The 16,579-nt window shown below is 44.8% G+C and overlaps 1 protein-coding gene across 2 annotated transcripts in view; it reads left to right on the top strand.

The window, feature by feature from the left end:
- LOC142887171 (low-density lipoprotein receptor-related protein 1-like) overlaps nt 1-16,579 on the top strand; it is a 103,586-nt gene continuing 87,007 nt past the window's right edge. For both annotated transcript variants that reach the window (XM_076024611.1, XM_076024612.1), the window contains exons 1-2: nt 1-775; nt 15,533-15,655. In XM_076024611.1, coding sequence (XP_075880726.1) covers nt 679-775; nt 15,533-15,655 — 220 coding nt within the window. In that variant the 5' untranslated portion in view covers nt 1-678. The remainder of the gene's footprint in view (nt 776-15,532; nt 15,656-16,579) is intronic.

Raw genomic sequence — 16,579 nt, 5'->3', positions numbered from 1 at the left:
CTCCAGCAGGCTCAGTCTGTGACCAGCAGCAGAAGGGCGGCGTGGAGGAGAGGAACGCTCAATCCCTCGCTCTCCTCCTCCTCCTCCTCCTCCTCCGGTGGCGTCGGCACTGGAAGTATTGGGAGAACAAAGAGGCGCACGGCTTCACGAGCAGATGCGCCTGCTGCTCCCCTCCTTCATCTCAACACAGCCAGCCAGCCAGCCAGCCAGTCAGCCTGCCAGCCAGCCGGGGCTAGCTTGATGCTCCCCACAGCCTGCTAGCCTTTGTGGCCGCCACGGCTGCCCATGAGTCCGGGGCGCCCCTAAAGCAGCGACCCGGGCTGGGAGTCGCCTCGGATATCTCTTCTTCTTCTACTACTACTACTACTACTTCGTCTCCTCGTCATTTCTCTGCATTGACAGTTTGCAGGAAGAAAACAACAACAACAACAACAACAACATTCTCCTAGTGGGCAGCAGACACAGCAGCCTTGTCGCTCACCCCGAGAATCAGGATCCCCAGTGAGGAGCATCATCGCCCCGGGGAGGAGGGAGGGGGGAGGGGGGGAAGGCTGTAACACGTCGTCGCCCGCCTGCAACCCTCCGTGCTTGACAGGACCAGGACCGGGACCGCGGGGGGGAGAAGGCGATTGATGACTAATAGCTCTTCCACCAGGAGACCAACAACGCGACGCAACGATGTTGCGCACCACCGCCAACGTGCTGGCAGCGGGTTCGCTGTTCTTGGGATTGTTGCACAGTTTGGAGGTGATCGCGCCGGGAAGAGCTCTGGACGGTAAGCGGCGGAGGAACGACGGTCGGGGGGGCGTAGAGGAGGGCAAGGGAGGGGGTCTCTCTCTCTCTCTCTCTCTCTCTCTCTCTAACGTGTTCGAGGAAACTTGAGCGGGTTGTCATTTAACGACGTCGTCTGGAGGTTTGGTTGCGCCGCTACGTGAGAGTTGACTCGCTTGCTGGTGATGAAAACCAGACGAGACAAATTAAAAGTGGTCTTTGTGTGTGTGTGTGTGTGTGTGTGTGTGTGTGTGTGTGTGTGTGTGTGTGTGTGATGCAAACGTCCAGTACCAACATGTCAGTTCTGCCCCCCCCCCCCCCACACACACACACTGTCGGAGGAGACCACTACATCTCAGCTATGGCCCCCAAAAACCCTGCTTCAACGACCTGTTCACACGTCAGCGCCACCATTTCTTCATTTCTTTCGCGCACTGGATAAGTTCCTACAGACCAGGCCGCGTTGGCCATCATCATGTTGTCCCCCCCCCACCCACCCCTCTCCAGGCTCCACAAGCGCAGACCTACTGCGGACCTGTTGTCTGTCTGTCTAATGTGAGTCAGTTCACGTTCGGCACATTTATACTGGGGCTGCTCCTGCTGACAGCTGACAGTGCGACTATCCCAGTTCTACGTATTCATCATCGAAAAATGAATTCTTCATACAATGACTTCTGTTCCTCTGCTGTTGGCCAGATGTGCGGCGCTGCCCTCAACAGGCTGCTGTAGTTGGGCTGCTGTGCTGCGTCACAGCGGTTGTGTACCGAGTGTGTTAAATGGTCACCGCAGTCTAGCCGGGTCGAATCTCCCAGCAGCTTCGGCCCAGGCAGGACCCCCCCCCCCCCTCCCCTGGATGTCAGCGGTCATGTTGTGATCTGCGGTCACACACTGAGCACTTCAGCAAAAGGGCTGCACTGCGATCTTGCAGAGGCGCGCGCACACACGCGCACACCTTCGCAGACCGGGGCAACTTCTGGAAACTATTAAGTCCCACCTAGCCCCTCTCTCATCTCATCGCTCCTCTGGAATTGCAATTGAAGGGTGTTATAAAAGAGGAAGGAGGGCAGAAAGGTTTTGAGATTTTTTCAAGCCACAATAAAAAAAATTGATTTAATATGGAAATGTTTCACCCGCTGAACGCACGCTGAGCTCCTTTAAGAGGCATTTTAAACCTGCGAGAAATGTGGAGCTCCGAGTGTGACGTTTCATTAAGATCAGCAGGACTTTAACAAGTGTGACTGATCTAAACCAGGGCGCCGTTCAGAGAGCGAGATTCATCGTCGGGCCATTTATGACTCCCCAACCCTTTGAAGTCGTCCCTCCACGCTCGCCTCCCAGTGCTGGTAGATTCATAGTGAAGGAGGGAAATCCAGTGGAGTTAGAAGCTTGAAGGCGGCTTCACGCAAACCTCCTCTGCTCCGATGTTGTTGTCTGTTTGAGGGAAACTTTCCTTGCTCGCTCTCAGGGGGCCGCAGCAGTGTTTCGCACTTGGCAGGGGAACATCTTCCAAAAAATGCCTCGATATTTAGCCGTGAATTTATTTCACGGTCTGAGGTTTTCCTGGACTTCCATTTTCGCAATTTTTATCATTAGATGTGTCTGTAATGTTGAGGTTAACTTGGAGACCAACTCTCCCTCCGCCCCCTTTATCTCTATTGACTTTCTCTTGCTGTTGTGACGCTGCAACAAAAATTCCCGGCCGCCAAGAACCAGAAGTTAAATGAGGTCCAACTATAGTGTGTAACCTCCACCCCAGCCCCCAGGGGTGAGGGGTGGTGGGGGGTCTCTCCCAACAGTCTGAAATTGTTCAAAAGGCCCTGCTAATTGGGGCCGCGGTGAAAAAAAGGGGCCCTAATGAATGAATTCCCATAGTTTCGCTTCATCAAAGCAATGAAATGTCTTTGCCAAATGAGAGGACTCCTCCTCTCAAATGGACAGTGCAGTAGCCCAAAGCTTTAACTGGATAATAGCCTTGAAGCTACTTACATCCATGGAAAGCTGCCCCCCTCACCCCTCACACACACACACACACACACACACACACACACACACACACACACACACACACACACTCAAACACACAGCATATAAAATACTTCTATTGTCTTGTTTTTCTGTGTTTTCCCTGCTCGTCCCTACTTTGCAATTTCCTCACATAAAAGTCCCTGAAAACACATCCTCGGAAAAAAAAGAAGAAAAAAAAAGAGGAGATGCAGGCTTTAATTACCCACAGCGCTTCCTTTTCGTCTCTCGGTGGTAGCATTTGGTGGAGCCCCCGTTGAAGCCGATGCAGTATTTGGCTCTTTGTGTTGCGAAACACACCGTCTCGCCAAAAGGCCCTGATGGCCTCACCGTCTACTGACGTCTGAGGACGACGTGGAAGACGGAGGACGTTTGTCAGACAGTCACAAAGTTCACAAAGCCGAGATGGAGATAACAGACGGCATTTTTTTTTGTTGTCGTTGCTGCTGCGCTCTGAGTGCTTTTTTAGATCTGGCTGAGTTAAAGAGCGTCGGTGGTGGCTGCTGCCGCCACAATATGTTGTGTGACACACACACAAAAAAACAGCCGCCCGCGATTGTGTAACGGAGCAATTATAAAATCCAGTATTGTGGTCAGCAGCTTTTTCTGTGGGGGAAACAAGACTGGGCCTCTCGCGTCACTTGTACTGATTCGCCAGTCTGCATATTCATGTTGTGGCTAAAAAGAAATTCAGTTCTACTGCAGTTTGCACATTTCCACTTGGTGCAAGGCAAACATGGTTTTCCTGCCAACGTAGTGGCATCAGCATGACATATATTACTTGTTGTTAGTTTCTTTTGAGTTAAATGATGGCTATAGGGTCAGTGTGCAACATTTACAAGGCTCAAGTGATGTGACATAATCTCAACAAGAACAGACATATGTATGTTTTTGTTTTTTTTAAAAATTGGTTTAACATCCTTAAAAATGAGAGTTATATTGCATCAATTGTAGATCCAGTTGTAAGGTGGCAGCCACATGGGAGCACAAATTGTACATCTGTCCAGCTCACATTAGGACATTAGAAAGCAGAATTTGATATCAGGGTAAGAGATCCCAGATGAAGTCGCTGACGAGACAGAAACGTGGTCACTGAAATCGCCTGCGATGTGTCGGGCTGCTCATGCTGCCCTGATGTAGGTCATAACATAATAATTTGACAGCTTTAACTAATGAAACATCATAGCCATGAGAATAGCAGAGTATATATGATAAAGACAGAAGCAATGTACTTTCACTATACTTTCAAACCAATCGAAAACTAAAGCTCACACTGTTGACTGTTGACAGTTTTCTTTGCAATAGCAGCACATATTTATTTTTCCTACCCGCAAACACTCACGAAACAATAGCTGACAACTTATTGTGCTAGTTCATCAGTACAAAAGCTCAGAGACTTGCTGATATGTGGAGGTTGGCATAAAGTGCGGCATATACTCCGAATCCATCCCATCACTGGCCAAGTCAGAATTAGTTGGGCATCATCCACAAATCCAACATGTTCAATCTTTGCTGTAGTTTTTTTTTTTAATATGGTGAGTCGAATGAAAAGGAGATCAGGGGCATTCTCTGTAGAATATGAACCCTGCCCGCAGTCACGTCCAGTAGCTTAGCATCAAGACTAATAATAGCTGCCTTTAAACCAAGAAAATCCACCTACCAGCACCTCTAAGGCCCTCATTAAGCTGGCTGAGCACTGTTTTTGCAATCTGAGACTCTGTTTCTTGTTGTTGTTTTTCTGCATCTGATCACATTTCAGCAGGGGGGGCCATGAAATAGACCTGATGTTGATATGTTTTTCCTAAGAGTTAGTAACTCTTTCTGATCACTGAAAAGTCTTTTCAGTTGTCCACTGCAGTCCCTGAAAACAAAAAAAACAAACGTTAAAAAGCATTTTCTTCAATGAACACTTAACAGTTTTATTCAATTTACCAATAATGGGCAGATACAGGAGGAGGTAGAGGAGGTTCCCAGGTCTCATTGCCTTCTGTCGACGGCCAGTTGAGATGTGTCTCCCCGCTCCCAGTCTACACCAGTATGTGAACGGAGTCTTGGTGTCGGCCCTTCGTGCTCCCAAAGTTTGTTTATGAGGCCAGGCTTGTCTGAACTGCCACGTGACCCACTGCAGATTGAAGTTGGCTATCTAGATGAAGCTATTTAAGGAAGGGCGAGGAAACACAGTCACAGAAGACCCTCCCAAAGGATTATGAGCAAAGGTTTCAAACAGGACACCAGGTAATTGGAAGGTCAAAATTAGTGAAGAGCACATTGCTCAGCTTGTAAATAAAAAAAAAAAAAAGTATCAAAGCATACTCTGGAGGATGCTAAGCTAGTTTCCAGAGGGTTTTTTGGGAGTTGGCTCTAGTTGCTGTGTTATTTGTCATCTCAGCATTTCCTTTTTGCTTTGGGACAAAATGTCAGAAAGAATCTACTGAGGATGACCTGCAGTTTTGCAAGGATGGCACAAATGAAGACAGGGGCTCTTTTCACCTTGTCTGTTGGGGTAGCTTCTAGCAATCTAGCGACATCCTGATGTCAAAAGTTTTGCAAGGAATCATTCACTATTTTCCCCCAAGATTCTCTTTTTTAAAATTCTACTTATTGGTATTTTGCTGTCGATTATGATGTGTCAGTGGGCTCGCTAGACAGTTCAGCAGAAAATAAAATGTATCTGTGTGAATACTTCACTCTACTTTGCTTTTCACCCATTTACTTCTCCCCCTAAAGTTGATAGGAGGCTCGGGTGACCTTTTCTAATTCTCATAACCTGTCTTACAGAAGCAAAGTATTCTGACCAATGAAAGCTGGCCATGGTGTGGCTGTTTACGCTCAAAGACGTTGACGTTTCAAGGAAAAGCGTATCACAGTAAATTCATTACAGTATATATTTGCGTTGTGTGTAAACTATCAGTTTTGCCACTGTAACCTTTTTCGAAGTGACCGTCACACTGTGGAGGCACTTTTCATAATTGGGTGTAAATGTGATCAGGACAGGTTGTCAGGTTTGTCAATGTTTGGCCTGCTGAATGTTCATACAGATTGATTAGATAAGAAAGGAAGCCAAGAGATTTCAATCACCCAAAGTGAGGCTATTACAGTATACGTAATTAGTTACTCTGAATGATTATTAGAACTGCATTGAAAAATCAATATAAGTAGGTCTTACAATAGACACACACATTAACACTACTTGCAGCAGCATAAGACTGCTATCTAATGTTTCTAATTCTAATATAAAAGACATCGCCGTGGACCTGCTAGGAATATTGATTGAGCGGCGTCATGGTGATGTCGGATGACCAGTGCGTACCGGTTGACACTGAGTTTAGTCGCTCTTGTGTGTCAGTGAGGCTCTTTGTGATGCTGAGTCATGCCTCAAGCTGTGACATTTATTTGGCAGGATTCTCACTCACAATGAGCGCTATATCTCTGTATGTGTGTGTTTGTGTGTGTGTGTGTGTGCGTGTGTGTGTGTGTGTGTGTTTAAACCATGGGCATTTAGTCAGAACTTTTTTTCTAATCCATTATTGCGTCCCTGTTGTTTCCCATTGTTGCGAGGCCTGATGGAAATTCATTTTCCTATTTTGTTCTTTGTTTTTTTTTTTCCCCCCCGTCCAATCTTAATTCTTTGTCAAATAAAGTGTAAGTATATTTTTAGCATCAGCTAATGCAGCAATAGCTGTCACTGACCTCAGTTTCTGCTGGAGGTGTTATCATTGTCATCCAGCCTTTTCCGAGGAAGAAGGAGCAGCGTGTGGATGATTGCCTTTAGCGTTTTAGTTTTTTTTACTTTCATTATTAACGCGGGGCAAGGAAAAGAGACACACGGCCTTGTTCTTCTTTACTGAAATAACATCCTGAGAGCCTTACAATACAGTGATTTGGCCTGATTTAGAGCTCCCACAGGTGCATCCTGGTCAACCTCTCTACGATGGGAAATTTATTGGTGGTTATTTTCTGTTATATGGCCAACAATAGCTCACATCCACAAGACTGTGCCATCAGCACTGAGGTCACTGCTCATGCAGCTGTTACTTCGATTGATTCCCAAAGTCCTAATCCAAAACGCAAAGTCCCAAACCATAACCTCAATTTAGTCTAAGTATAAGGCCATAATCTCTGGAGCAGGCGGTCCGTCACCCCTGCCACAGTGGTAGAGAACTGCTCACATGGCTAACCCGCAGTCATTTCCGCCCTCCGCCGGAGCTAAAGCACAAAGTGGGCGAGAGATGTTTAGAGTCATTTTGAAGCGATATTGCTGGGCGTGAACCTGTATGTTTCCATGCTTTTGTTGACCATGCAACTGCTGGCCGTTGGGAACTATCCTGAAGCAAGAGTTGGACATGTCTAGGGCAGAAAGAAAGTTAGTGAGGAAGATCAGTGTGTGCCAAAGTACACACGACCAGGAAGACCAGGAAGTACACACAAACGCCAAACTGAAAGGCCCCGGGACCACGTATTAAGCACAGGTGGAAAAAGTATTCCCATTCTGTACTGACCAATAGACACTGTGATTTTTCTACTTTATATTGTCCTCTGTACTGGAAACAGTGACCCCAAAGCCAAGGTACTGTGCAAATTTCCACACTGTGGGATAAATATAAGCATTCTTCTCCTTCTACTCTAAAATAATCTCCCTCTATAATACGATTCGGTTTTTATATTGAACTGCAGCTTTGTTGAAATAGCTCCACTTCAGGCAACAACAAGTGTAAAAAAAAAAAAAAGTGTCAGACAAAGAGTTACTTTGAAAACAATTTCTCTTTTAAACACAGGTAGCAAGTAACAAAAATGTTTTTCTAATATAAGAAGTAGAAAATACAGATATTTATGTACAAATGTAGAGAGTAAAAGTGAAAAGTCATCAGAAAAAGAAATACTCAAGCCCAGTACAGATACTGGAAAAATCTACTTGGGTAGAGTAACAAAGTATTTGTACATTATTACTTCCCACCTCTGATATGAAGACATCTCAAGACCTGCTGCCCTGGCGAAAGCATTTATGTCCTTACTTTGCTGATGCATCACACACCAATGCTCTTGCAGCTTAAGTTGCTTATTTGTGCACATGGGGAGCGAACGCAAAAGAACCCTTCAGAAAGAAATTCTTGCGCGGTTGCTTGGAGCTCATAAGAACCAGTTCTTATGAAAAGACACTAAAGAATTTCATATAATCTTCTTTAATGTTTCCCTCACAGAATACTAAGTAGGCTTAATTGCCATTACTCTCCCCGTGCTGCTGTGTATTGGCGCGTGCGATGGTGGTGGCGCGGCAAGAGGATTTGTCTAAACTGACTAGCTTGATAACTGCACACCTTGTAGTTTTCCTGCTGCGTCCCCACTCTGCAGCTGGATTCGCTTTAATCCTCGTGTGGACGTTAACGGAAGTGTTTGCCTTGTCCCTCTAAGTTCCAACACTGGCTCCAGGGCAAGCAGCTGTCGGGGTTTACAGCCAATGAGATGAGAACTTAGAAAGCCAGATGAGGGCCCAGACGCTGGAAAATGTTTATTCCTGTGTGAGTTGCTCAGTGGCAAATTATAGACTTCCTGGGTCCTTTGCAAGTGAAACACGTTATATTCGTCTTGGCTCTGGAACTGGTAGTTTATATTTGTCTGCCAAAGTTAAGTCCTAATGTCTTCCTCTTAGGTCAGACACCAAATCAAGCACGCAACCTCTCTCTCTCTTTACTCTTCTTTTGTTAATCCTGGACACCAGTGGAGTCACCCCATGTCATTAATTAGATCATTTGGGCGGGACAAATATCACAGAGACAAGTTTTAATAAAATAGAAATAGAGACAAATTTAGGAGAATCCAAAGAAGTTTATCATAATTATTACTATTTTTTATATCAAGTGGTCGTTTCATCCTCGAGGAACTGGTATTTTTGTGAGCCTGAATGAAGTAATTTTTGGAAGCAGGTCCAAGTGGAGCTCAGAATCTCTGAACACCATCCATGTCTGTGTCGTACATTTCTGTGGCAGCATTACAGCACCACTTGTATATTATTAAAAAAAAAATAAAAATTGCATTTGTCGGTATGACGCTGGGTTTACGGAAAACTTCTTGCCTCCGTGTGGTCACGACCTGGATTTGAGGGATTGAACTGTTTCTAGGCAAATTGCTGAAAGTGATGTTTTGTCGCAACCGTCCGCACCTGCGGAAATGCAACACAAAGGAGGTGGGTGCCTGGTCGTCTCAGAGGAAGATGGAAGCCACAAATGGTTGGGAGTGGTCGCCAAGCTGTACCAGTGCCCTCAGTGTGAAATCCCAAAAAGCAGAACTGTGTGAATTGATATCCTCAGACTTTAGCCTTCCTCGGAACGAGGAGGCAGAAGTGACACCTTCTGAGGAAGCAGAAATCTCTGCCGAAACCTGTCCAAGGTAGGAGAAAAACACATGTCTGAATAAAGGAAAGATATAAATCCATTAAAAACCAAAGGCATAATCAACACAAGTGATCTATTCCAGAACTGTGTGTTTCAGCACATGCATTCAAGTCATGGGTGGATTTTTCCCACTACAGGGCAGTTCACTAACAGAATAGAGACTCCAAATTGTTGATAAAGGCAATTTAGGATAATATGATATTTGAGAGTTCTGGATCTGTCTGCATAAGCCGAGCAATGGCTCAGATCTGGGAAAAAAAAAAGGAAAAGAAGAATCAGTCCCAAGTGTTGTCCTGCATGGCGACACTCCGTTTCACTTGGCAACCAGCGTCAGGTAATCAGCACATTCTTGACGTTGATTCTCCACAGCTCTGAGGTGCATACATAACACACAGTTAGGTACAAGCACACAAAAGCCCCATATAAACATAATTCCGTGGATCAGCCATGCTGACGGAGGCCACGGTAATAAAAAAAAAATAAAAAAAAATTGCTTACCCAAAACTGCAATATTTTCTTTTTTTTTTTTTTTTCACCCAAATTTTTAGAGAATATTAGGCATCTGCTTTCATGCTGCCATGCTTAATAAGCTGTTCATTGTGAACTTGAGTTCTCAGTACTTCTCACGGTTTGTTTACTGCTGCCTAGACAACCCTCTCTCTCGCTCTCTCTCTCTCTCTCTCTCTCTCTCTCTCTCTCTCTCTCTCTCTCTCTCTCTCTCTCTCTTTCCTAAAGGTTTATTTCCGAGTCACAGCCGGGGTCTCTCTCTGACAAATTGGAAACATTTCCCCCTCCCTTACCCCTCCTCTCTCCGCTTCCCTAAAACGTGAGGTATTTATGCCGGAGCTGTGGCGGGGGATCATAATGTGGCAGGTCACTGACAAACATGCCAACATAGACACTTGCCTCACTTTTGACCTTTCCTAGATACCAAAGAAAAAAGACCACCAGGACGCATTTATGTGTTTTATCATCAAACACATTTTCTTGTTTGTTTTGAAATGATAAATCAAGGTTTGTTCCAATGTGTCCTGGCGCCCAATTGGAGTATAAAACAACTGAGGGTGTTTATCTTGCAACTATATAAACTGTATAAATCTATACAAATATAAATCTGCCATTCCTAAAGAAAAGAAAAAGCCCTAACATTGCTTTATGAAGTTTAGAAGAGGCCACACTGTCTTCAGCAGACTCAACTCTCCTCAACAGTGTTTTTCAGAAGATTCCCTGCTCACTCACTTCACAAGATTTTGGTAGCTCAGATTTAGCTCAAGGATTTTTTTTTCCTCATACATGTGTGAATAAATCTGTGGTCATTTTCAAACCCGATAGCCTGGTAGACCTCAACAGGTCCAACCTAATTTTCTTTCTCCTGGCCTGCAGTGGCGCTGCGTCTAGAATTACTGAAGGAAGACGGTGAACAGGAAAGCTTATCGATTGGCGAATGCGGATCATCTGGCACTCTAAAGCATTTGTTTTAAGTCGTTTACCCTCAACGCTTGGCGTTGTAGATTACTTCCTGCATTCGGTTCCCCTTAAGTGGACCAAGAAGTCTTGCTACGATTTTAAGGTGGACCAGAGTTTGCGTCTTTGTTCCACATCAAGAGTTCTATGGCGCATTCGCACCTGCCCAAACTGACCGGCCGACTTTCCGAGCAAACAAACTGGAGTTCCATTGAACGGCGCTGGTGTGAACGCACCCTGAGACTCACACATGGCCGTGAGCTGGAGTGACTCCAGTTCATAAAAGTTGAGAGGAAAGCCAAGTGTGTTATTTGACAGAGGCGGGTAGGTCGCTGCTTCCAGACAGAGATGAGATAATCAGTCTGTGGATGATCAAGCGGATACCTGAAATGATTTGTAGTTAGTCAAAGCTATGACATGTTGCTGTTAATTCTTCTCTGCTTTGAGACTCTCCTGTTGCCCCCAGAGATGTTTTTTGACAAGCCTCTTATCAGACACAGCCACCATTCTTTGTCTGCGCTCATATTTCTAAACAAATACCAGAAAACTAATTAGACCCTTTGCTGCGCACTGCGCTATCATCATTATATCATCTCGGGCCATGCAGGCACGATGATGTAAACAGTGCTCGGGGTTCAGCTTGACAGCACTGCCAGAATTATCCTGGATTACAGACTGAACCAGACCTGTCCATGGTGACATCATCTAGGGAGCTCGCCCTGCACTCTGTTCAGTACGTCAGTCTGCCCCAGGACAGCTGTGGCTACACATGTAGCTTACCATTACCATTGTGAATGTGGTGTGAATGAATGATGGGTTTTGAGTGCTTAGACAATCGCTGTATAAATCCAGTCCATTATTATGAGTGTTAATAGTACGTCAGCAGCCTGGCTGTGAACATCAAGCCTCAGCCCCCAGACTGCTGCCGACTGATGTTTGTCCAGGCAGAAGTCTTTTCAGTGACCCGGTTGACCTCTGAGGTGAAGGCCTCCAGCTTATTTCCAGCATGACACCAAGTACTGGAGGAAACATGGTTGAGGTCGGGGTTGTGCTTGCGATCTTCCTTTAGTATCAGCAGGAACATTTTACGTCCCTTTTATCAAACTTTTATTGAGAGTCTTATAACCTTTTCTTTTATCTGCTCGTTTGATGGTCTGTCTGACATCACCAGGGTGTGAGTGCACTCTACAATCGCTGGTGTCCAGCTGAAGGACCTGACCTCGACCGGTCCAGAATTAAGAGATGAGATGATCAAGATGTCAAATGTTGTGCTGTTTCTTCTTTGTTCTTATTTTGTTGCTATGGAAAAGACTGACTGAAAAATGAATTACCCTTGGGGATTAATAAATGATCTGCATCAGAAAGCCGAAGACCAGACCGAACTCAGAGTCCATTCTGGAGCCGGCAGCAGAGGGCGTCTGTCATCCCGACCAAATGGCAGCCAACCAAAGTGGGGTTTTTTTTTCGCCCCAGCCGCCACTCGGGTAAACACGCAGGCAGCTCGTTGACGGCATGTGTGACATTCCTCCACCCCGTCTCAGTATTCCGGGCCGCCCTTACCTCACTTCATCTCCGAGGCCTCTTCCTATCGTCCGTCCATTTGTCCTCACAGCAGAGGTTCAGCTTGTACGTCCTCTTATGTCACTCCGAATCACAGCCGTGTGCTTGCCATTTTCGCTGAACTCCTTCCATAACGTATAATTTCCATTTTAAATAGAACATGAAAATATGTTTTGGGTGAATCCCAGTCATCTCGTCCCCGCCCTCTGATTCACCATGAGGGTGAAGGTAAGAGTCTGTGTTAACTTTACATCTAAAAAAAACCCAAACAGAAAAAAGTATGTAATATGTAGAGATATGTATGTATGTATGTATATATATGTATACCTTCACGGCATATAGTTGTGTTTTAATTTACTTTAACATGAATAATTTTTGTGGCACTGAACTAGTTGCTGCTCCTGTCTTCACCAGTGGCGAGAAAAATCTTTTGATGTGATTTATCTTAACACTGATGTAAAGTCACTGATACCATTTACTTCCACGTTTTTCACGTTTCCTCGTCATTTTACTAAATAAAATAATCGTAAAATATTATATAAATAAAAGGAAAAGGTACATTGTTGTAATTGATGTTAGGCTTCTTGAGAGTTCCAGATTTAGATACAGAAAGAAAAATACGATTTATGTTAATATTTTTTTCCGCCTGCACAGCCCCCGGCACCTTCTCTTTGTGCTGAGAGCAGCGTGTCAAAGTAAAGCATGTCAACATTTTAAGTAAAGAATACACAGCGGGGTAGACGAGCTGTAGCTAGCTGCTTGCTGTGACTGATTTTGCCACTCGTAAATAAGCAGATTTACGTGCACACACACACGCACGCAAGCCAAAGTGAAAACGCTTTAACACAAGCATAGTTGCTTTTTATGAATAATTTAAATCCTTGGGATTTCTGAGAGAGCTGCCCCATAAAACACTGGAACACTTGTATAAACACACGCACACACACGCACATACACACACTGATAACAGTACTCCACTGAGCAGGGTATTTGGGGATTGTTTGTGTGAAGCAGTGTGTCGGGTTAAACTCATGGTATTTAGGTTGAGCTGCATTTGAAGATTCCCTCCGCTGCTGGCGTCTGCGCTGAGCTGTAAATGTAAATGCAGTCACTCTCTTCATCCTCCTTCATCCCGTCATCCCCTCCTCATCCATCCCATCCCTCGCCCTACTCCAGCGCTTCCTGTCACCTACCCAAATCAGCTGCTGTTTACCATAACATTAGCACATCTAATCAGTGCTTCCTGCTCTTTTGGAAGAGGCTGCAAACACTTGTCCAGATATGGCTTTGTGGAGCCACAATGAAATTGTAAATGATTCATCGTGAGCTCACACAACCAAATCAAAACGTTAGATTACTCACACCAAAGGATATGTGTGTGTGTGTGTGTGTGTGTGTGTGTGTGTGTGTGTGTGTGTGTGTGTGTGTGTATTTATCCAGTCCTGCATTCTCATTATTACAGTTTGGGGTTGGGCCTAATGCACTTTATTCAAATGCCAGCTTGTAAATTGATTTTATTTTATTTACCGCTTTTTGTAAAAAAAAAAAAACAGAAACTTTTAAACATTTGTTTATGTTCTGTAAAGCCCATTGCTTGATAGATATGATCATTCTCCTTTTGTTGATGGTTTACAATAATTGGTTACGTCCTAGCAAGTAGTCGCGGGCATTTGCGAGTGACCCATATCACTGCCCGTCTTAAGCACGAGCTAACAGAAGCAAACACGTTGGCTAACAATATGAATGTGAAATGAATTATATTTTTAAGTATAGAAACGACACAGGGAAGTGATACAAGCTGGCGGTGACGTGCGCCTAGTGTTGCCCTTTACGCCAACAGGAAGCCTCAAACTGTTGTGACAGACGGTGTTTTCACTTCCCTTCAATTTTTATCAAGGGAATTTATAAATAAATGAAAAGACAAATACTGCAATTACTGTGGTGATCCCAGGTTTCTTTTTTTCTGCAATATGATGACTGAAGACTTTCGAGGTACTTAGATTTTTTTGGGGAAGAGGGTTGATGATGTCAGAGGTGTCTGTCGACAGTCTGGTAGTTGACGTGTCCTCCGTGTCAGCTACCAGACAGCAAGCTTGCTCATGAGTCCACTGGGTAATTGGTGACTCTTAAGAATTAATGCTGTAACATTGCGACATAGAACAAAATATTATCTATTAAATATTTTTTATCTCAGGTCTCTTAAGATTATACCTGTACTGTTAGCTACCTACCGAAAGCTCCTGATATTAGTAGGATTCGATTTACAGGCTTCTAGATACTCTAAAACAAAGCAAGTGTTGTAAAACTAATGCTTGGTTGGACCTTCCACATGTTAGATAAGAGACGGAAAGATTCAGTCAGACAGTGAAACAAACTCCTTGGTGAGGTTGTCTGTAGCCTAGGCGACGTATCAGAGAGGTTTCAGTGCCCTTGGTGACAAAATCCAATTTCTAATTTCTGGGGGCTCCACTGTCAGAATAAACGCACTGTGTTGATAGAAAAATGCACTAAACTGTGATGTTGCCCATTTAAAATGATTGGAATGCAGTTTGTTCCTCCTTTGACTCCGTCTGCTCTGGTCTCCAAGCTGCCAGTGGACGCACTTTGGCATTCGCTCGCTGCAGTTCTCGTCATTGATTCCAGAATTTTCTCACTGTCTAGGGAAAAAGATCTGAGGCCTCACAGCGAGTCTGACCTGCTGTGTTCACTGACATAATCTAAGCAAAAGAAAAAGAAGGTTGTTTGTGTTTCCACTCAGCGTCGGCTTGTTTCGAGCTGTTTTTCCCTGAATGCTCCGAGTGACTCAGCTTTGTTGCTCGTGTTTCTCTACTGTCAAATTGTTTATGTGCACGCTCTGAAAGCCCTGGGTTTGAGAACAGTCTCCCATTTGGCTGCGACTGGAGTGGGCACTTTTTTTCTTCCCCTCACCCCCCTCTCACTCCGGGAAGTTGGACCGAAACTGGGGCAATTCACCGGGCAAAGCTGTTCTTTGATGCTCTGAATATTCCAGAACTGTTGAATCCCCGTGTTTATGGTCTGGGAACACCGACCTGGATATTGACGTGTGGCCAACTCATGCAAAGCCCCGTGCGGCTGTTTTGGCTCTTTTCCGTCCGTTTCTCTCCACCTTTTTTATCTTGTTGCAACTTTCCAGGAACTAATTAGGGGCCGGCGAGGGCCATTATTGACTAAGCACAACAAACCCCGCCTGCTAATGAGACCACAGAAAAGAAAGATCACTGACACAAAAGCAGCTGCTTTTTCCCTTACCAATCTTTTGATGAATTCACGCTTTTCTTCTCCTTCTCTCCTTCTCCTCCATTCAGCACCGAAGACCTGCAGTCCAAAGCAGTTTGTGTGTAAGGACGGGGTGACGTGCATCTCCAAGGGCTGGCGCTGCGACCGAGAGAAGGACTGCCCAGACGGTTCCGACGAGGAGCCCGATGTTTGTAAGGCCGAAGTGCACCGGAAATGATGTGACATGCCGTCAATTTAAACAATCCTATTCAAGCCCATACGTTTAAGGGGGTCATTTGGAATTTATTGTGTACTTTTTTTATGTCTTCAAATGTTTATGAAAGTGTTTCTCAGGCGTGCGATTCTCACTGACTGCCTGATTGGAGGTTTATTTATCCGACCGCAGTCAGACGCAGGAGAACAATGAGATATTTTAATCGTTAAGCAAATATTTCATGCCCAATTAGGAGAAGTTGTTTTGTTTTTTTTCTTGGCTGGAAAAAAAAAATCGATGCGACTCCCTTTGGCGGTCAGACAACAGTGTGTTGCAGTCGTTAAAAACACACAAACAAACTGAAAGTAGACAGAGGAGAGAAAAAAAAGGCCATTCTTTCTAAAGTCTCCACTGGAGTTCATACAGTTCAGGGCCAAAAAAAGCTGCAGCGTGTTTTGGTCAGCATCTTGTATCTTGGTCTTGGTTTGCTTGCAGCAAACTATGGATGGAAGGCAGTGCTCTTTTTTTTTTCTTCCGTTTCTTTTTTTTTTTTTTTCAAAGGAGCGAGTGACTGAGCAACTCGCAGGCCAGAGTAGAAGAACGTCTGGAGAGGCTGTGTTAAAAGAGTGACTCTGCAGTCATTAAAGGGCCTGCCGGCATGCCCAGAGCAGTGGTGAAAGCTGCTGCTTTGACAACCTGCTTCCCTCCACCTCTCACTCAATGCTCATCCCGTCTCCGTGGAGGACACACACCAACTGAGACTCATTCCGTGTCACGAGACACAATAGTAGTGCCATAAAGGGGCTCTGATATCTCCTGGATTTGTGACACAAGACATCAGATTTTGTCAGGAAGTAAAAAAAAGAAAAAATTAGTAGCATTTTGCAATGCTACTAGGATACACAAATACACAAGTAGCACT

This window comes from Nelusetta ayraudi, unplaced genomic scaffold, assembly GCF_046127955.1.
Source record: "Nelusetta ayraudi isolate G7.1 ecotype Tasmania unplaced genomic scaffold, CSIRO-AGI_Nayr_v1 ptg000017l, whole genome shotgun sequence".
Lineage (NCBI taxonomy): Eukaryota > Metazoa > Chordata > Actinopteri > Tetraodontiformes > Monacanthidae > Nelusetta > Nelusetta ayraudi.
This window is presented reverse-complemented; position numbering and strand designations above follow the sequence as displayed.